Below are 15,257 nucleotides of genomic sequence, written 5' to 3'. Positions count from 1 at the left end.
ACCTTTGGTCCAGGATCTATAATATAACCCAACCCCACCTTTGGTCCATGATCTATATTATAACCCAACACTACCTTTGGTCCAGGATCTATATTATAACCCAACACTACCTTTGGTCCAGGATTTATAATATAACCCAACCCTTCCTTTGGTCCATGATCTATATTATAACCCAACACTACCTTTGGTCCAGGATCTATAATATAACCCAACACTACCTTTGGTCCATGATCTATAATATAACCCAACCCTACCTTTGGTCCATTATCTATATAACCCAACACTACCTTTGGTCCAGGATCTATAATATAACCCAACACTACCTTTGGTCCAGGATCTATAATATAACCCAACACTACCTTTGGTCCATGATCTATAATATAACCCAACCCTACCTTTGGTCCAGGATCTATAAAATAACCCAACCCCACCTTTGGTCCAGGATCTATAAAATAACCCAACCCTACCTTTGGTCCAGGATCTATAATATAACCCAACACTACCTTTGGTCCAGGATCTATAATATAACCCAACCCCACCTATGGTCCAGGATCTATATAACCCAACCCTACCTTTGGTCCAGGATCTATAATATAACCCAACCCCACCTTTGGTCCATGATCTATAATATAACCCAACCCCACCATTGGTCCAGGATCTGTAATATAACCCAACCCCACCATTGGTCCAGGATCTATAATATAAACCAACCCCACCATTGGTCCAGGATCTATAATATAACCCAACCCCACCTTTGGTCCAGGATCTATAATATAACCCAACCCCACCATTGGTCCAGGATCTATAATATAACCCAACCCCACCTTTGGTCTAGGAACTATATAACCCAACACTACCTTTGGTCCAGGATCTATAATATAACCCAACCCCACCTTTGGTCCATGATCTATATTATAACCCAACACTACCTTTGGTCCAGGATCTATATTATAACCCAACACTACCTTTGGTCCAGGATCTATAATATAACCCAACCCTTCCTTTGGTCCATGATCTATATTATAACCCAACACTACCTTTGGTCCAGGATCTATAATATAACCCAACACTACCTTTGGTCCATGATCTATAATATAACCCAACCCTACCTTTGGTCCATTATCTATATAACCCAACACTACCTTTGGTCCAGGATCTATAATATAACCCAACACTACCTTTGGTCCAGGATCTATAATATAACCCAACACTACCTTTGGTCCATGATCTATAATATAACCCAACACTACCTTTGGTCCAGGATCTATAAAATAACCCAACCCCACCTTTGGTCCAGGATCTATAAAATAACCCAACCCTACCTTTGGTCCAGGATCTATAATATAACCCAACACTACCTTTGGTCCAGGATCTATAATATAACCCAACCCTACCTATGGTCCAGGATCTATATAAACCCAACCCTACCTTTGGTCCAGGATCTATAATATAACCCAACCCCACCTTTGGTCCATGATCTATAATATAACCCAACCCCACCATTGGTCCAGGATCTATAATATAACCCAACCCCACCATTGGTCCAGGATCTATAATATAAACCAACCCCACCATTGGTCCAGGATCTATAATATAACCCAACCCCACCTTTGGTCCAGGATCTATAATATAACCCAACCCCACCATTGGTCCAGGATCTATAATATAACCCAACCCCACCTTTGGTCCAGGATCTATATATAACCCAACACTACCTTTGGTCCAGGATCTATAATATAACCCAACCCCACCTTTGGTCCAGGATCTATAATATAACCCAACCCCACCTTTGGTCCATGATCTATATTATAACCCAACACTACCTTTGGTCCAGGATCTACATTATAACCCAACACTACCTTTGGTCCAGGATCTATAATATAACCCAACCCTTCCTTTGGTCCATGATCTATATTATAACCCAACACTACCTTTGGTCCAGGATCTATAATATAACCCAACACTACCTTTGGTCCATGATCTATAATATAACTTTGGTCAAACCCCAACACTACCTTTGGTCCATTATCTATATAACCCAACACTACCTTTGGTCCAGGATCTATAATATAACCCAACACTACCTTTGGTCCAGGATCTATAATATAACCCAACACTACCTTTGGTCCATGATCTATAATATAACCCAACACTACCTTTGGTCCATGATCTATAATATAACCCAACCCTACCTTTGGTCCAGGATCTATAATATAACTCAACCCCACCTTTGGTCCATGATCTATAATATAACCCAACCCCACCTTTGGTCCAGGATCTATAAAATAACCCAACCCTACCTTTGGTCCAGGATCTATATAACCCAACCCTACCTTTGGTCCAGGATCTATAATATAACCCAACCCCACCTTTGGTCCATGATCTATAATATAACCCAACCCCACCATTTGTCCAGGATCTGTAATATAACCCAACCCCACCATTGGTCCAGGATCTATAATATAACCCAACCCCACCTTTGGTCCAGGATCTATATAACCCAACACTACCTTTGGTCCAGGATCTATAATATAACCCAACCCTACCTTTGGTCCATTATCTATATAACCCAACACTACCTTTGGTCCAGGATCTATAATATAACCCAACACTACCTTTGGTCCAGGATCTATAATATAACCCAACACTACCTTTGGTCCATGATCTATAATATAACCCAACACTACCTTTGGTCCATGATCTATAATATAACCCAACACTACCTTTGGTCCATGATCTATAATATAACCCAACCCTACCTTTGGTCCAGGATCTATAATATAACTCAACCCCACCTTTGGTCCATGATCTATAATATAACCCAACCCCACCTTTGGTCCAGGATCTATAAAATAACCCAACCCTACCTTTGGTCCAGGATCTATATAACCCAACCCTACCTTTGGTCCAGGATCTATAATATAACCCAACCCCACCTTTGGTCCATGATCTATAATATAACCCAACCCCACCATTTGTCCAGGATCTGTAATATAACCCAACCCCACCATTGGTCCAGGATGTATAATATAAACCAACCCCACCATTGGTCCAGGATCTATAATATAACCCAACCCCACCTTTGGTCCAGGATCTATAATATAACCCAACCCCACCATTGGTCCAGGATCTATAATATAACCCAACCCCACCTTTGGTCCAGTAACTATATAACCCAACACTACCTTTGGTCCAGGATCTATAATATAACCCAACCCCACCTTTGGTCCAGGAACTATAATATAACCCAACACTACCTTTGGTCCATGATCTATATTATAACCCAACACTACCTTTGGTCCAGGATCTATAATATAACCCAACCCCACCTTTGGTTCATGATCTATATTATAACCCAACACTACCTTTGGTCCAGGATCTATAATATAACCCAACCCTTCCTTTGGTCCATGATCTATATTATAACCCAACACTACCTTTGGTCCAGGATCTATAATATAAACCAACCCCACCTTTGGTCCAGGATCTATATAACACAACACTACCTTTGGTCCAGGATCTATAATATAACCCAACACTACCTTTGGTCCAGGATCTATAATATAACCCAACACTACCTTTGGTCCATGATCTATAATATAACCCAACACTACCTTTGGTCCATGATCTATAATATAACCCAACACTACCTTTGGTCCATGATCTATAATATAACCCAACCCTACCTTTGGTCCAGGATCTATAATATAACTCAACCCCACCTTTGGTCCATGATCTATAATATAACCCAACCCCACCTTTGGTCCAGGATCTATAAAATAACCCAACCCTACCTTTGGTCCAGGATCTATATAACCCAACCCTACCTTTGGTCCAGGATCTATAATATAACCCAACCCCACCTTTGGTCCATGATCTATAATATAACCCAACCCCACCATTTGTCCAGGATCTGTAATATAACCCAACCCCACCATTGGTCCAGGATGTATAATATAAACCAACCCCACCATTGGTCCAGGATCTATAATATAACCCAACCCCACCTTTGGTCCAGGATCTATAATATAACCCAACCCCACCATTGGTCCAGGATCTATAATATAACCCAACCCCACCTTTGGTCCAGTAACTATATAACCCAACACTACCTTTGGTCCAGGATCTATAATATAACCCAACCCCACCTTTGGTCCAGGAACTATAATATAACCCAACACTACCTTTGGTCCATGATCTATATTATAACCCAACACTACCTTTGGTCCAGGATCTATAATATAACCCAACCCCACCTTTGGTTCATGATCTATATTATAACCCAACCCCACCATTGGTCCAGGATCTATAATATAACCCAACCCCACCTTTGGTCCAGGATCTATATAACCCAACACTACCTTTGGTCCAGGATCTATAATATAACCCAACCCTACCTTTGGTCCATTATCTATATAACCCAACACTACCTTTGGTCCAGGATCTATAATATAACCCAACACTACCTTTGGTCCAGGATCTATAATATAACCCAACACTACCTTTGGTCCATGATCTATAATATAACCCAACACTACCTTTGGTCCATGATCTATAATATAACCCAACACTACCTTTGGTCCATGATCTATAATATAACCCAACCCTACCTTTGGTCCAGGATCTATAATATAACTCAACCCCACCTTTGGTCCATGATCTATAATATAACCCAACCCCACCTTTGGTCCAGGATCTATAAAATAACCCAACCCTACCTTTGGTCCAGGATCTATATAACCCAACCCTACCTTTGGTCCAGGATCTATAATATAACCCAACCCCACCTTTGGTCCATGATCTATAATATAACCCAACCCCACCATTTGTCCAGGATCTGTAATATAACCCAACCCCACCATTGGTCCAGGATGTATAATATAAACCAACCCCACCATTGGTCCAGGATCTATAATATAACCCAACCCCACCTTTGGTCCAGGATCTATAATATAACCCAACCCCACCATTGGTCCAGGATCTATAATATAACCCAACCCCACCTTTGGTCCAGTAACTATATAACCCAACACTACCTTTGGTCCAGGATCTATAATATAACCCAACCCCACCTTTGGTCCAGGAACTATAATATAACCCAACACTACCTTTGGTCCATGATCTATATTATAACCCAACACTACCTTTGGTCCAGGATCTATAATATAACCCAACCCCACCTTTGGTTCATGATCTATATTATAACCCAACACTACCTTTGGTCCAGGATCTATAATATAACCCAACCCTTCCTTTGGTCCATGATCTATATTATAACCCAACACTACCTTTGGTCCAGGATCTATAATATAAACCAACCCCACCTTTGGTCCAGGATCTATATAACACAACACTACCTTTGGTCCAGGATCTATAATATAACCCAACCCTACCTTTGGTCCATTATCTATATAACCCAACACTACCTTTGGTCCAGGATCTATAATATCACCCAACCCTTCCTTTGGTCCATGATCTATATTATAACCCAACACTACCTTTGGTCCAGGATCTATAATATAACCCAACCCCACCTTTGGTCCAGGATCTATATAACCCAACACTACCTTTGGTCCAGGATCTATAATATAACCCAACCCTACCTTTGGTCCATTATCTTTATAACCCAACACTACCTTTGGTCCAGGATCTATAATATAACCCAACACTACCTTTGGTCCAGGATCTATAATATAACCCAACACTACCTTTGGTCCATGATCTATAATATAACCCAACACTACCTTTGGTCCATGATCTATAATATAACCCAACACTACCTTTGGTCCATGATCTATAATATAACCCAACCCTACCTTTGGTCCAGGATCTATAATATAACTCAACCCCACCTTTGGTCCATGATCTATAATATAACCCAACCCCACCTTTGGTCCAGGATCTATAAAATTAACCAACCCTACCTTTGGTCCAGGATCTATATAACCCAACCCAACCTTTGGTCCAGGATCTATAATATAAACCAACCCCACCATTGGTCCAGGATCTATAATATAACCCAACCCCACCATTGGTCCAGGATCTATAATATAACCCAACCCCACCTTTGGTCCAGGAACTATATAACCCAACCCCACCTTTGGTCCAGGAACTATATAACCCAACACTACCTTTGGTCCAGGATCTATAATATAACCCAACCCCACCTTTGGTCCATGATCTATAATATAACCCAACCCCACCTTTGGTCCAGGATCTATAATATAACTCAACCCCACCTTTGGTCCAGGATCTATAATATAACCCAACCCCACCTTTGGTCCATGATCTATAATATAACCCAACCCCACCATTGGTCCAGGATTTGTAATATAACCCAACCCCACCATTGGTCCAGGATCTATAATATAACCCAACCCCACCATTGGTCCAGGATCTATAATATAACCCAACCCCACCTTTGGTCCAGGAACTATATAACCCAACACTACCTTTGGTCCAGGATCTATAATATAACCCAACCCCACCTTTGGTCCAGGAACTATAATATAACCCAACACTAAACTTTGGTCCATGATCTATATTATAACCCAACACTACCTTTGGTCCAGGATCTATAATATAACCCAACCCCACCTTTGGTCCATGATCTATATTATAACCCAACACTACCTTTGGTCCAGGATCTATAATATAACCCAACCCCACCTTTGGTCCAGGATCTATATTATAACCCAACACTACCTTTGGTCCAGGATCTATAATATAACCCTACCTTTGGTCCAGGATCTATAATATAACCCAACACTACCTTTGGTCCAGGATCTATAATATAACCCAACCCTACCTTTGGTCCAGGATCTATATAACCCAACACTACCTTTGGTCCAGGATCTATAATATAACCCAACCCTACCTTTGGTCCATTATCTATGTAACCCAACAATACCTTTTGTCCAGGATCTATAATATAACCCAACACTACCTTTGGTCCAGGATCTATAATATAACCCAACACTACCTTTGGTCCATGATCTATAATATAACCCAACACTACCTTTGGTCCATGATCTATAATATAACCCAACCCTACCTTTGGTCCAGGATCTATAATATAACTCAACCCCACCTTTGGTCCATGATCTATAATATAACCCAACCCCACCTTTGGTCCAGGATCTATAAAATAACCCAACCCTACCTTTGGTCCAGGATCTATAATATAATCCAACCCTACCTTTGGTCCAGGATCTATAATATAACCCAACCCCACCTTTGGTCCATGATCTATAATATAACCCAACCCCACCATTGGTCCAGGATCTGTAATATAACCCAACCCCACCATTGGTCCAGGATCTATAATATAAACCAATCCCACCATTGGTCCAGGATCTATAATATAACCCAACCCCACCATTGGTCCAGGATCTATAATATAACCCAACCCCACCTTTGGTCCAGGATCTATAATATAACCCAACACTACCTTTGGTCCAGGATCTATAATATAACCCAATCCCACCTTTGGTCCAGGAACTATAATATAACCCAACACTACCTTTGGTCCAGGATCTATATAACCCAACCCCACCTTTGGTCCATGATCTATATAACCCAACCCCACCTTTGGTCCAGGAACTATATAACCCAACCCCACCTTTGGTCCAGGATCTATAATATAACCCAACACTACCTTTGGTCCAGGATCTATATTAACCCAACACTACCTTTGGTCCAGTATCTATATAACCCAACACTACCTTTGGCCAGGATCTATAATATAACCCAACACTACCTTTGGTCCAGGATCTATAATATAACCCAACACTACCTTTGGTCCATGATCTATAATATAACCCAACACTACCTTTGGTCCATGATCTATATAACCCAACCCCACCTTTGGTCCAGTATCTATAATATAACCCAACACTACCTTTGGTCCAAGATCTATATAACCCAACCCCACCTTTGGTCCAGGATCTATAATATAACCCAACCCCACCTTTGGTCCAGGATCTATATAACCCAACACTACCTTTGGTCCAGGATCTATAATATAACCCAACACTACCTTTGGTCCAGGATCTATAATATAACCCAACACTACCTTTGGTCCAGGATCTATAATATAACCCAACCCTACCTTTGGTCCAGGATCTATAATATAACCCAACCCCACCTTTGGTCCAGGATCTATAATAACCCAACACTACCTTTGGTCCAGTATCTATAATATAACCCAACACTACCTTTGGTCCAGGATCTATTATATAACCTTTGGTCCAGTATCTATAATATAACCCAACCCTACCTTTGGTCCATTATCTATATAACCCAACACTACCTTTGGTCCAGGATCTATAATATAACCCAACACTACCTTTGGTCCAGGATCTATAATATAACCCAACACTACCTTTGGTCCAGGATCTATATAACCCAACCCCACCATTGGTCCAGGATCTGTAATATAACCCAACCCCACCATTGGTCCAGGATCTATAATATAACCCAACCCCACCTTTGGTCCAGGATCTATAATATAACCCAACCCCACCATTGGTCCAGGATCTATAATATAACCCAACCCCACCATTGGTCCAGGATCTATAATATAACCCAATCCCACCTTTGGTCCAGGAACTATAATATAACCCAACACTACCTTTGGTCCAGGATCTATATAACCCAACCCCACCTTTGGTCCATGATCTATATAACCCAACCCCACCTTTGGTCCAGGAACTATATAACCCAACCCTACCTTTGGTCCAGGATCTATAATATAACCCAACACTACCTTTGGTCCAGGATCTATATTAACCCAACACTACCTTTGGTCCAGTATCTATATAACCCAACACTACCTTTGGTCCATGATCTATAATATAACCCAACACTACCTTTGGTCCATGATCTATATAACCCAACCCCACCTTTGGTCCAGTATCTATAATATAACCCAACACTACCTTTGGTCCAAGATCTATATAACCCAACCCCACCTTTGGTCCAGGATCTATAATATAACCCAACCCCACCTTTGGTCCAGGATCTATATAACCCAACACTACCTTTGGTCCAGGATCTATAATATAACCCAACACTACCTTTGGTCCAGGATCTATAATATAACCCAACACTACCTTTGGTCCAGGATCTATTATATAACCCAACCCTACCTTTGGTCCAGTATCTATAATATAACCCAACCCCACCTTTGGTCCAGGATCTATATAACCCAACACTACCTTTGGTCCAGTATCTATAATATAACCCAACACTACCTTTGGTCCAGGATCTATTATATAACCCAACCCTACCTTTGGTCCAGTATCTATAATATAACCCAACCCTACCTTTGGTCCATTATCTATATAACCCAACACTACCTTTGGTCCAGGATCTATAATATAACCCAACACTACCTTTGGTCCAGGATCTATAATATAACCCAACACTACCTTTGGTCCAGGATCTATATAACCCAACCCCACCATTGGTCCAGGATCTGTAATATAACCCAACCCCAGCATTGATCCAGGATCTATAATATAACCCAACCCCACCTTTGGTCCAGGATCTATAATATAACCCAACCCCACCATTGGTCCAGGATCTATAATATAACCCAACCCCACCTTTGGTCCAGGAACTATATAACCCAACACTACCTTTGGTCCAGGATCTATAATATATCCCAACCCCACCTTTGGTCCAGGAACTATAATATAACCCAACACTACCTTTGGTCCAGGATCTATAATATAACCCAACACTACCTTTGATCCAGGATCTATAATATAACCCAACACTACCTTTGGTCCAGGATCTATAATATAACCCAACCCCACCTTTGGTCCAGGATCTATATTATAACCCAACACTACCTTTGGTCCAGGATCTATAATATAACCCAACCCCACCTTTGGTCCAGGAACTATAATATAAACCAACACTACCTTTGGTCCAGTATCTATATAACCCAACACTACCTTTGGTCCTGGATCTATAATATAAACCAACACTACCTTTGGTCCAGTATCTATATAACCCAACACTACCTTTGGTCCAGGATCTATATTAACCCAACACTACCTTTGGTCCAGTATCTATATAACCCAACACTACCTTTGGTCCATGATCTATAATATAACCCAACACTACCTTTGGTCCATGATCTATATAACCCAACCCCACCTTTGGTCCAGTATCTATAATATAACCCAACCCCACCTTTGGTCCATGATCTATATAACCCAACCCCACCTTTGGTCCAGTATCTATAATATAACCCAACCCCACCTTTGGTCCAGGAACTATATAACCCAACCCTACCTTTGGTCCAGGATCTATAATATAACCCAACACTACCTTTGGTCCAGTATCTATATAACCCAACACTACCTTTGGTCCAGGATCTATATTAACCCAACACTACCTTTGGTCCAGTATCTATATAACCCAACACTACCTTTGGTCCAGTATCTATATAACCCAACACTACCTTTGGCCCAGGATCAATAATATAACCCAACACTACCTTTGGTCCATGATCTATAATATAACCCAACACTACCTTTGGTCCATGATCTATATAACACAACCCCACCTTTGGTCCAGTATCTATAATATAACCCAACACTACCTTTGGTCCAAGATCTATAGAACCCAACCCCACCTTTGGTCCAGGATCTATAATATAACCCAACACTACCTTTGGTCCAGGATCTATAATATAACCCAACACTACCTTTGGTCCAGGATCTATAATATAACCCAACCCCACCTTTGGTCCAGGATCTATATAACCCAACACTACCTTTGGTCCCGTATCTATAATATAACCCAACACTACCTTTGGTCCAGGATCTATAATATAACCCAACCCCGCCTTTGGTCCATGATCTATAATATAACCCAACCCTACCTTTGGTCCAGGATCTATAATATAACCCAACACTACCTTTCGTCCAGGATCTATAATATAAACCAACACTACCTTTGGTCCAGTATCTATATAACCCAACACTACCTTTGGTCCAGGATCTATATTAACCCAACACTACCTTTGGTCCAGTATCTATATAACCCAACACTACCTTTGGTCCATGATCTATAATATAACCCAACACTACCTTTGGTCCATGATCTATATAACCCAACCCCACCTTTGGTCCAGTATCTATAATATAACCCAACCCCACCTTTGGTCCATGATCTATATAACCCAACCCCACCTTTGGTCCAGTATCTATAATATAACCCAACCCCACCTTTGGTCCAGGAACTATATAACCCAACCCTACCTTTGGTCCAGGATCTATAATATAACCCAACACTACCTTTGGTCCAGTATCTATATAACCCAACACTACCTTTGGTCCAGGATCTATATAACCCAACACTACCTAACCCAACACTACCTTTGGTCCAGTATCTATATAACCCAACACTACCTTTGGTCCAGTATCTATATAACCCAACACTACCTTTGGCCCAGGATCAATAATATAACCCAACACTACCTTTGGTCCATGATCTATAATATAACCCAACACTACCTTTGGTCCATGATCTATATAACACAACCCCACCTTTGGTCCAGTATCTATAATATAACCCAACCCCACCTTTGGTCCAGGATCTATATAACCCAACACTACCTTTGGTCCAGTATCTATAATATAACCCAACACTACCTTTGGTCCAGGATCTATAATATAACCCAACCCCGCCTTTGGTCCATGATCTATAATATAACCCAACCCTACCTTTGGTCCAGGATCTATAATATAACCCAACACTACCTTTGGTCCAGGATCTATAATATAAACCAACACTACCTTTGGTCCAGTATCTATATAACCCAACACTACCTTTGGTCCAGGATCTATATTAACCCAACACTACCTTTGGTCCAGTATCTATATAACCCAACACTACCTTTGGTCCATGATCTATAATATAACCCAACACTACCTTTGGTCCATGATCTATATAACCCAACCCCACCTTTGGTCCAGTATCTATAATATAACCCAACCCCACCTTTGGTCCATGATCTATATAACCCAACCCCACCTTTGGTCCAGTATCTGTAATATAACCCAACCCCACCTTTGGTCCAGGAACTATATAACCCAACCCTACCTTTGGTCCAGGATCTATAATATAACCCAACACTACCTTTGGTCCAGTATCTATATAACCAAACACTACCTTTGGTCCAGGATCTATATTAACCCAACACTACCTTTGGTCCAGTATCTATATAACCCAACACTACCTTTGGTCCAGGAACTATATAACCCAACCCTACCTTTGGTCCAGGATCTATAATATAACCCAACACTACCTTTGGTCCAGTATCTATATAACCCAACACTACCTTTGGTCCAGGATCTATATTAACCCAACACTACCTTTGGTCCAGTATCTATATAACCCAACACTACCTTTGGTCCAGTATCTATATAACCCAACACTACCTTTGGCCCAGGATCAATAATATAACCCAACACTACCTTTGGTCCATGATCTATAATATAACCCAACACTACCTTTGGTCCATGATCTATATAACACAACCCCACCTTTGGTCCAGTATCTATAATATAACCCAACCCCACCTTTGGTCCAGGATCTATATAACCCAACACTACCTTTGGTCCAGTATCTATAATATAACCCAACACTACCTTTGGTCCAGGATCTATAATATAACCCAACCCCGCCTTTGGTCCATGATCTATAATATAACCCAACCCTACCTTTGGTCCAGGATCTATAATATAACCCAACACTACCTTTGGTCCAGGATCTATAATATAAACCAACACTACCTTTGGTCCAGTATCTATATAACCCAACACTACCTTTGGTCCAGGATCTATATTAACCCAACACTACCTTTGGTCCATGATCTATAATATAACCCAACACTACCTTTGGTCCATGATCTATATAACCCAACCCCACCTTTGGTCCAGTATCTATAATATAACCCAACCCCACCTTTGGTCCATGATCTATATAACCCAACCCCACCTTTGGTCCAGTATCTATAATATAACCCAACCCCACCTTTGGTCCAGTATCTATATAACCCAACACTACCTTTGGTCCAGGATCTATATTAACCCAACACTACCTTTGGTCCAGTATCTATATAACCCAACACTACCTTTGGTCCAGGATCTATATTAACCCAACACTACCTTTGGTCCAGTATCTATATAACCCAACACTACCTTTGGTCCAGTATCTATATAACCCAACACTACCTTTGGCCCAGGATCAATAATATAACCCAACACTACCTTTGGTCCATGATCTATAATATAACCCAACACTACCTTTGGTCCATGATCTATATAACACAACCCCACCTTTGGTCCAGTATCTATAATATAACCCAACACTACCTTTGGTCCAAGATCTATAGAACCCAACCCCACCTTTGGTCCAGGATCTATAATATAACCCAACACTACCTTTGGTCCAGGATCTATAATATAACCCAACACTACCTTTGGTCCAGGATCTATAATATAACCCAACCCTACCTTTGGTCCAGTATCTATAATATAACCCAACCCCACCTTTGGTCCAGGATCTATATAACCCAACACTACCTTTGGTCCAGTATCTATAATATAACCCAACACTACCTTTGGTCCAGGATCTATAATATAACCCAACCCCGCCTTTGGTCCATGATCTATAATATAACCCAACCCTACCTTTGGTCCAGGATCTATAATATAACCCAACACTACCTTTGGTCCAGGATCTATAATATAACCCAACACTACCTTTGGTCCAGGATCTATAATATAACCCAACACTACCTTTGGTCCAGGATCTATATAACCCAACCCCACCATTGGTCCAGGATCTGTAATATAACCCAACCCCACCATTGGTCCAGGATCTGTAATATAACCCAACCCCACCATTGATCCAGGATCTATAATATAACCCAACCCCACCATTGGTCCAGGATCTATAATATAACCCAACCCCACCTTTGGTCCAGGATCTATAATATAACCCAACCCCACCATTGGTCCAGGATCTATAATATAACCCAACCCCACCTTTGGTCCAGGAACTATATAACCCAACACTACCTTTGGTCCAGGATCTATAATATATCCCAACCCCACCTTTGGTCCAGGAACTATAATATAACCCAACACTACCTTTGGTCCAGGATCTATAATATAACCCAACACTACCTTTGATCCAGGATCTATAATATAACCCAACACTACCTTTGGTCCAGGATCTATAATATAACCCAACCCGACCTTTGGTCCAGGATCTATATTATAACCCAACACTACCTTTGGTCCAGGATCTATATTAACCCAACACTACCTTTGGTCCAGTATCTATATAACCCAACACTACCTTTGGTCCAGGATCTATAATATAACCCAACACTACCTTTGGTCCATGATCTATAATATAACCCAACACTACCTTTGGTCCATGATCTATATAACCCAACCCCACCTTTGGTCCAGTATCTATAATATAACCCAACCCCACCTTTGGTCCAGGATCTATATAACCCAACACTACCTTTGGTCCAGGATCTATAATATAACCCAACACTACCTTTAGTCCAGGATCTATAATGTAACCCAACACTACCTTTGGTCCAGTATCTATAATATAACCCAACCCTACATTTGGTCCAGGATCTATAATATAACCCAACACTACCCTTGGTCCAGGATCTATATCATATAACCCAACCCTACCTTTGGTCCAGGATCTATAATATAACCCAGCACTACCATTGGTCCAGGATCTATATAACTCAACCCCACCTTTGGTCCACGATCTCCATGGGGTCCAATCTGTCCAGGATCACCAGGCTCTCCAGCAGTTCCCTGTAACACAGAGATGCCATACGGAATGCTATATGCATAAAGAATTCAAATAAATTAAAATATTATATACCCACATGGCAGTCATAGTCACTGAAATACATAGGTATAGACTACCATCAATAAATAAACAATTCCCGAAATGTAGATGTATTTATTTAACCTTTACTTAGACAAGAAAGAAGACTGTCGCAGTATGCTCAAAATGTAGACATGGCAACATGTATTCTGACTAAACAAAAAGTACAAAACAGGAGGATATCATAGAATAGAGTGGTAGAAGTAGACCAGTAGTAGCAGAAGTAGGATAGTAGTACCAGTAGTAGTAGTAGTAGTAGTAGTAGTAGTAGAAGTAGTAGAAGTAGACCAGTAGTAGTAGAAGTAGGA

The 15,257-nt window shown here is 40.9% G+C and overlaps 1 protein-coding gene across 1 annotated transcript in view; it reads right to left on the bottom strand.

Moving 5' to 3' along the window:
* Positions 1 to 15,257, bottom strand: part of LOC115124651 (collagen alpha-2(VI) chain-like) — a 51,441-nt gene that overhangs the window by 13,579 nt on the left and 22,605 nt on the right. Inside the window, exon 22 of the mRNA XM_065019758.1 lies at positions 14,811 to 14,873. Coding sequence (XP_064875830.1) covers positions 14,811 to 14,873 — 63 coding nt within the window. The remainder of the gene's footprint in view (positions 1 to 14,810; positions 14,874 to 15,257) is intronic.

This window comes from Oncorhynchus nerka, linkage group LG1 (genome assembly GCF_034236695.1).
Source record: "Oncorhynchus nerka isolate Pitt River linkage group LG1, Oner_Uvic_2.0, whole genome shotgun sequence".
NCBI lineage: Eukaryota > Metazoa > Chordata > Actinopteri > Salmoniformes > Salmonidae > Oncorhynchus > Oncorhynchus nerka.
Note: the sequence above shows the minus strand (reverse complement) of the source record. Positions and strands in the feature narration are given on the sequence as shown.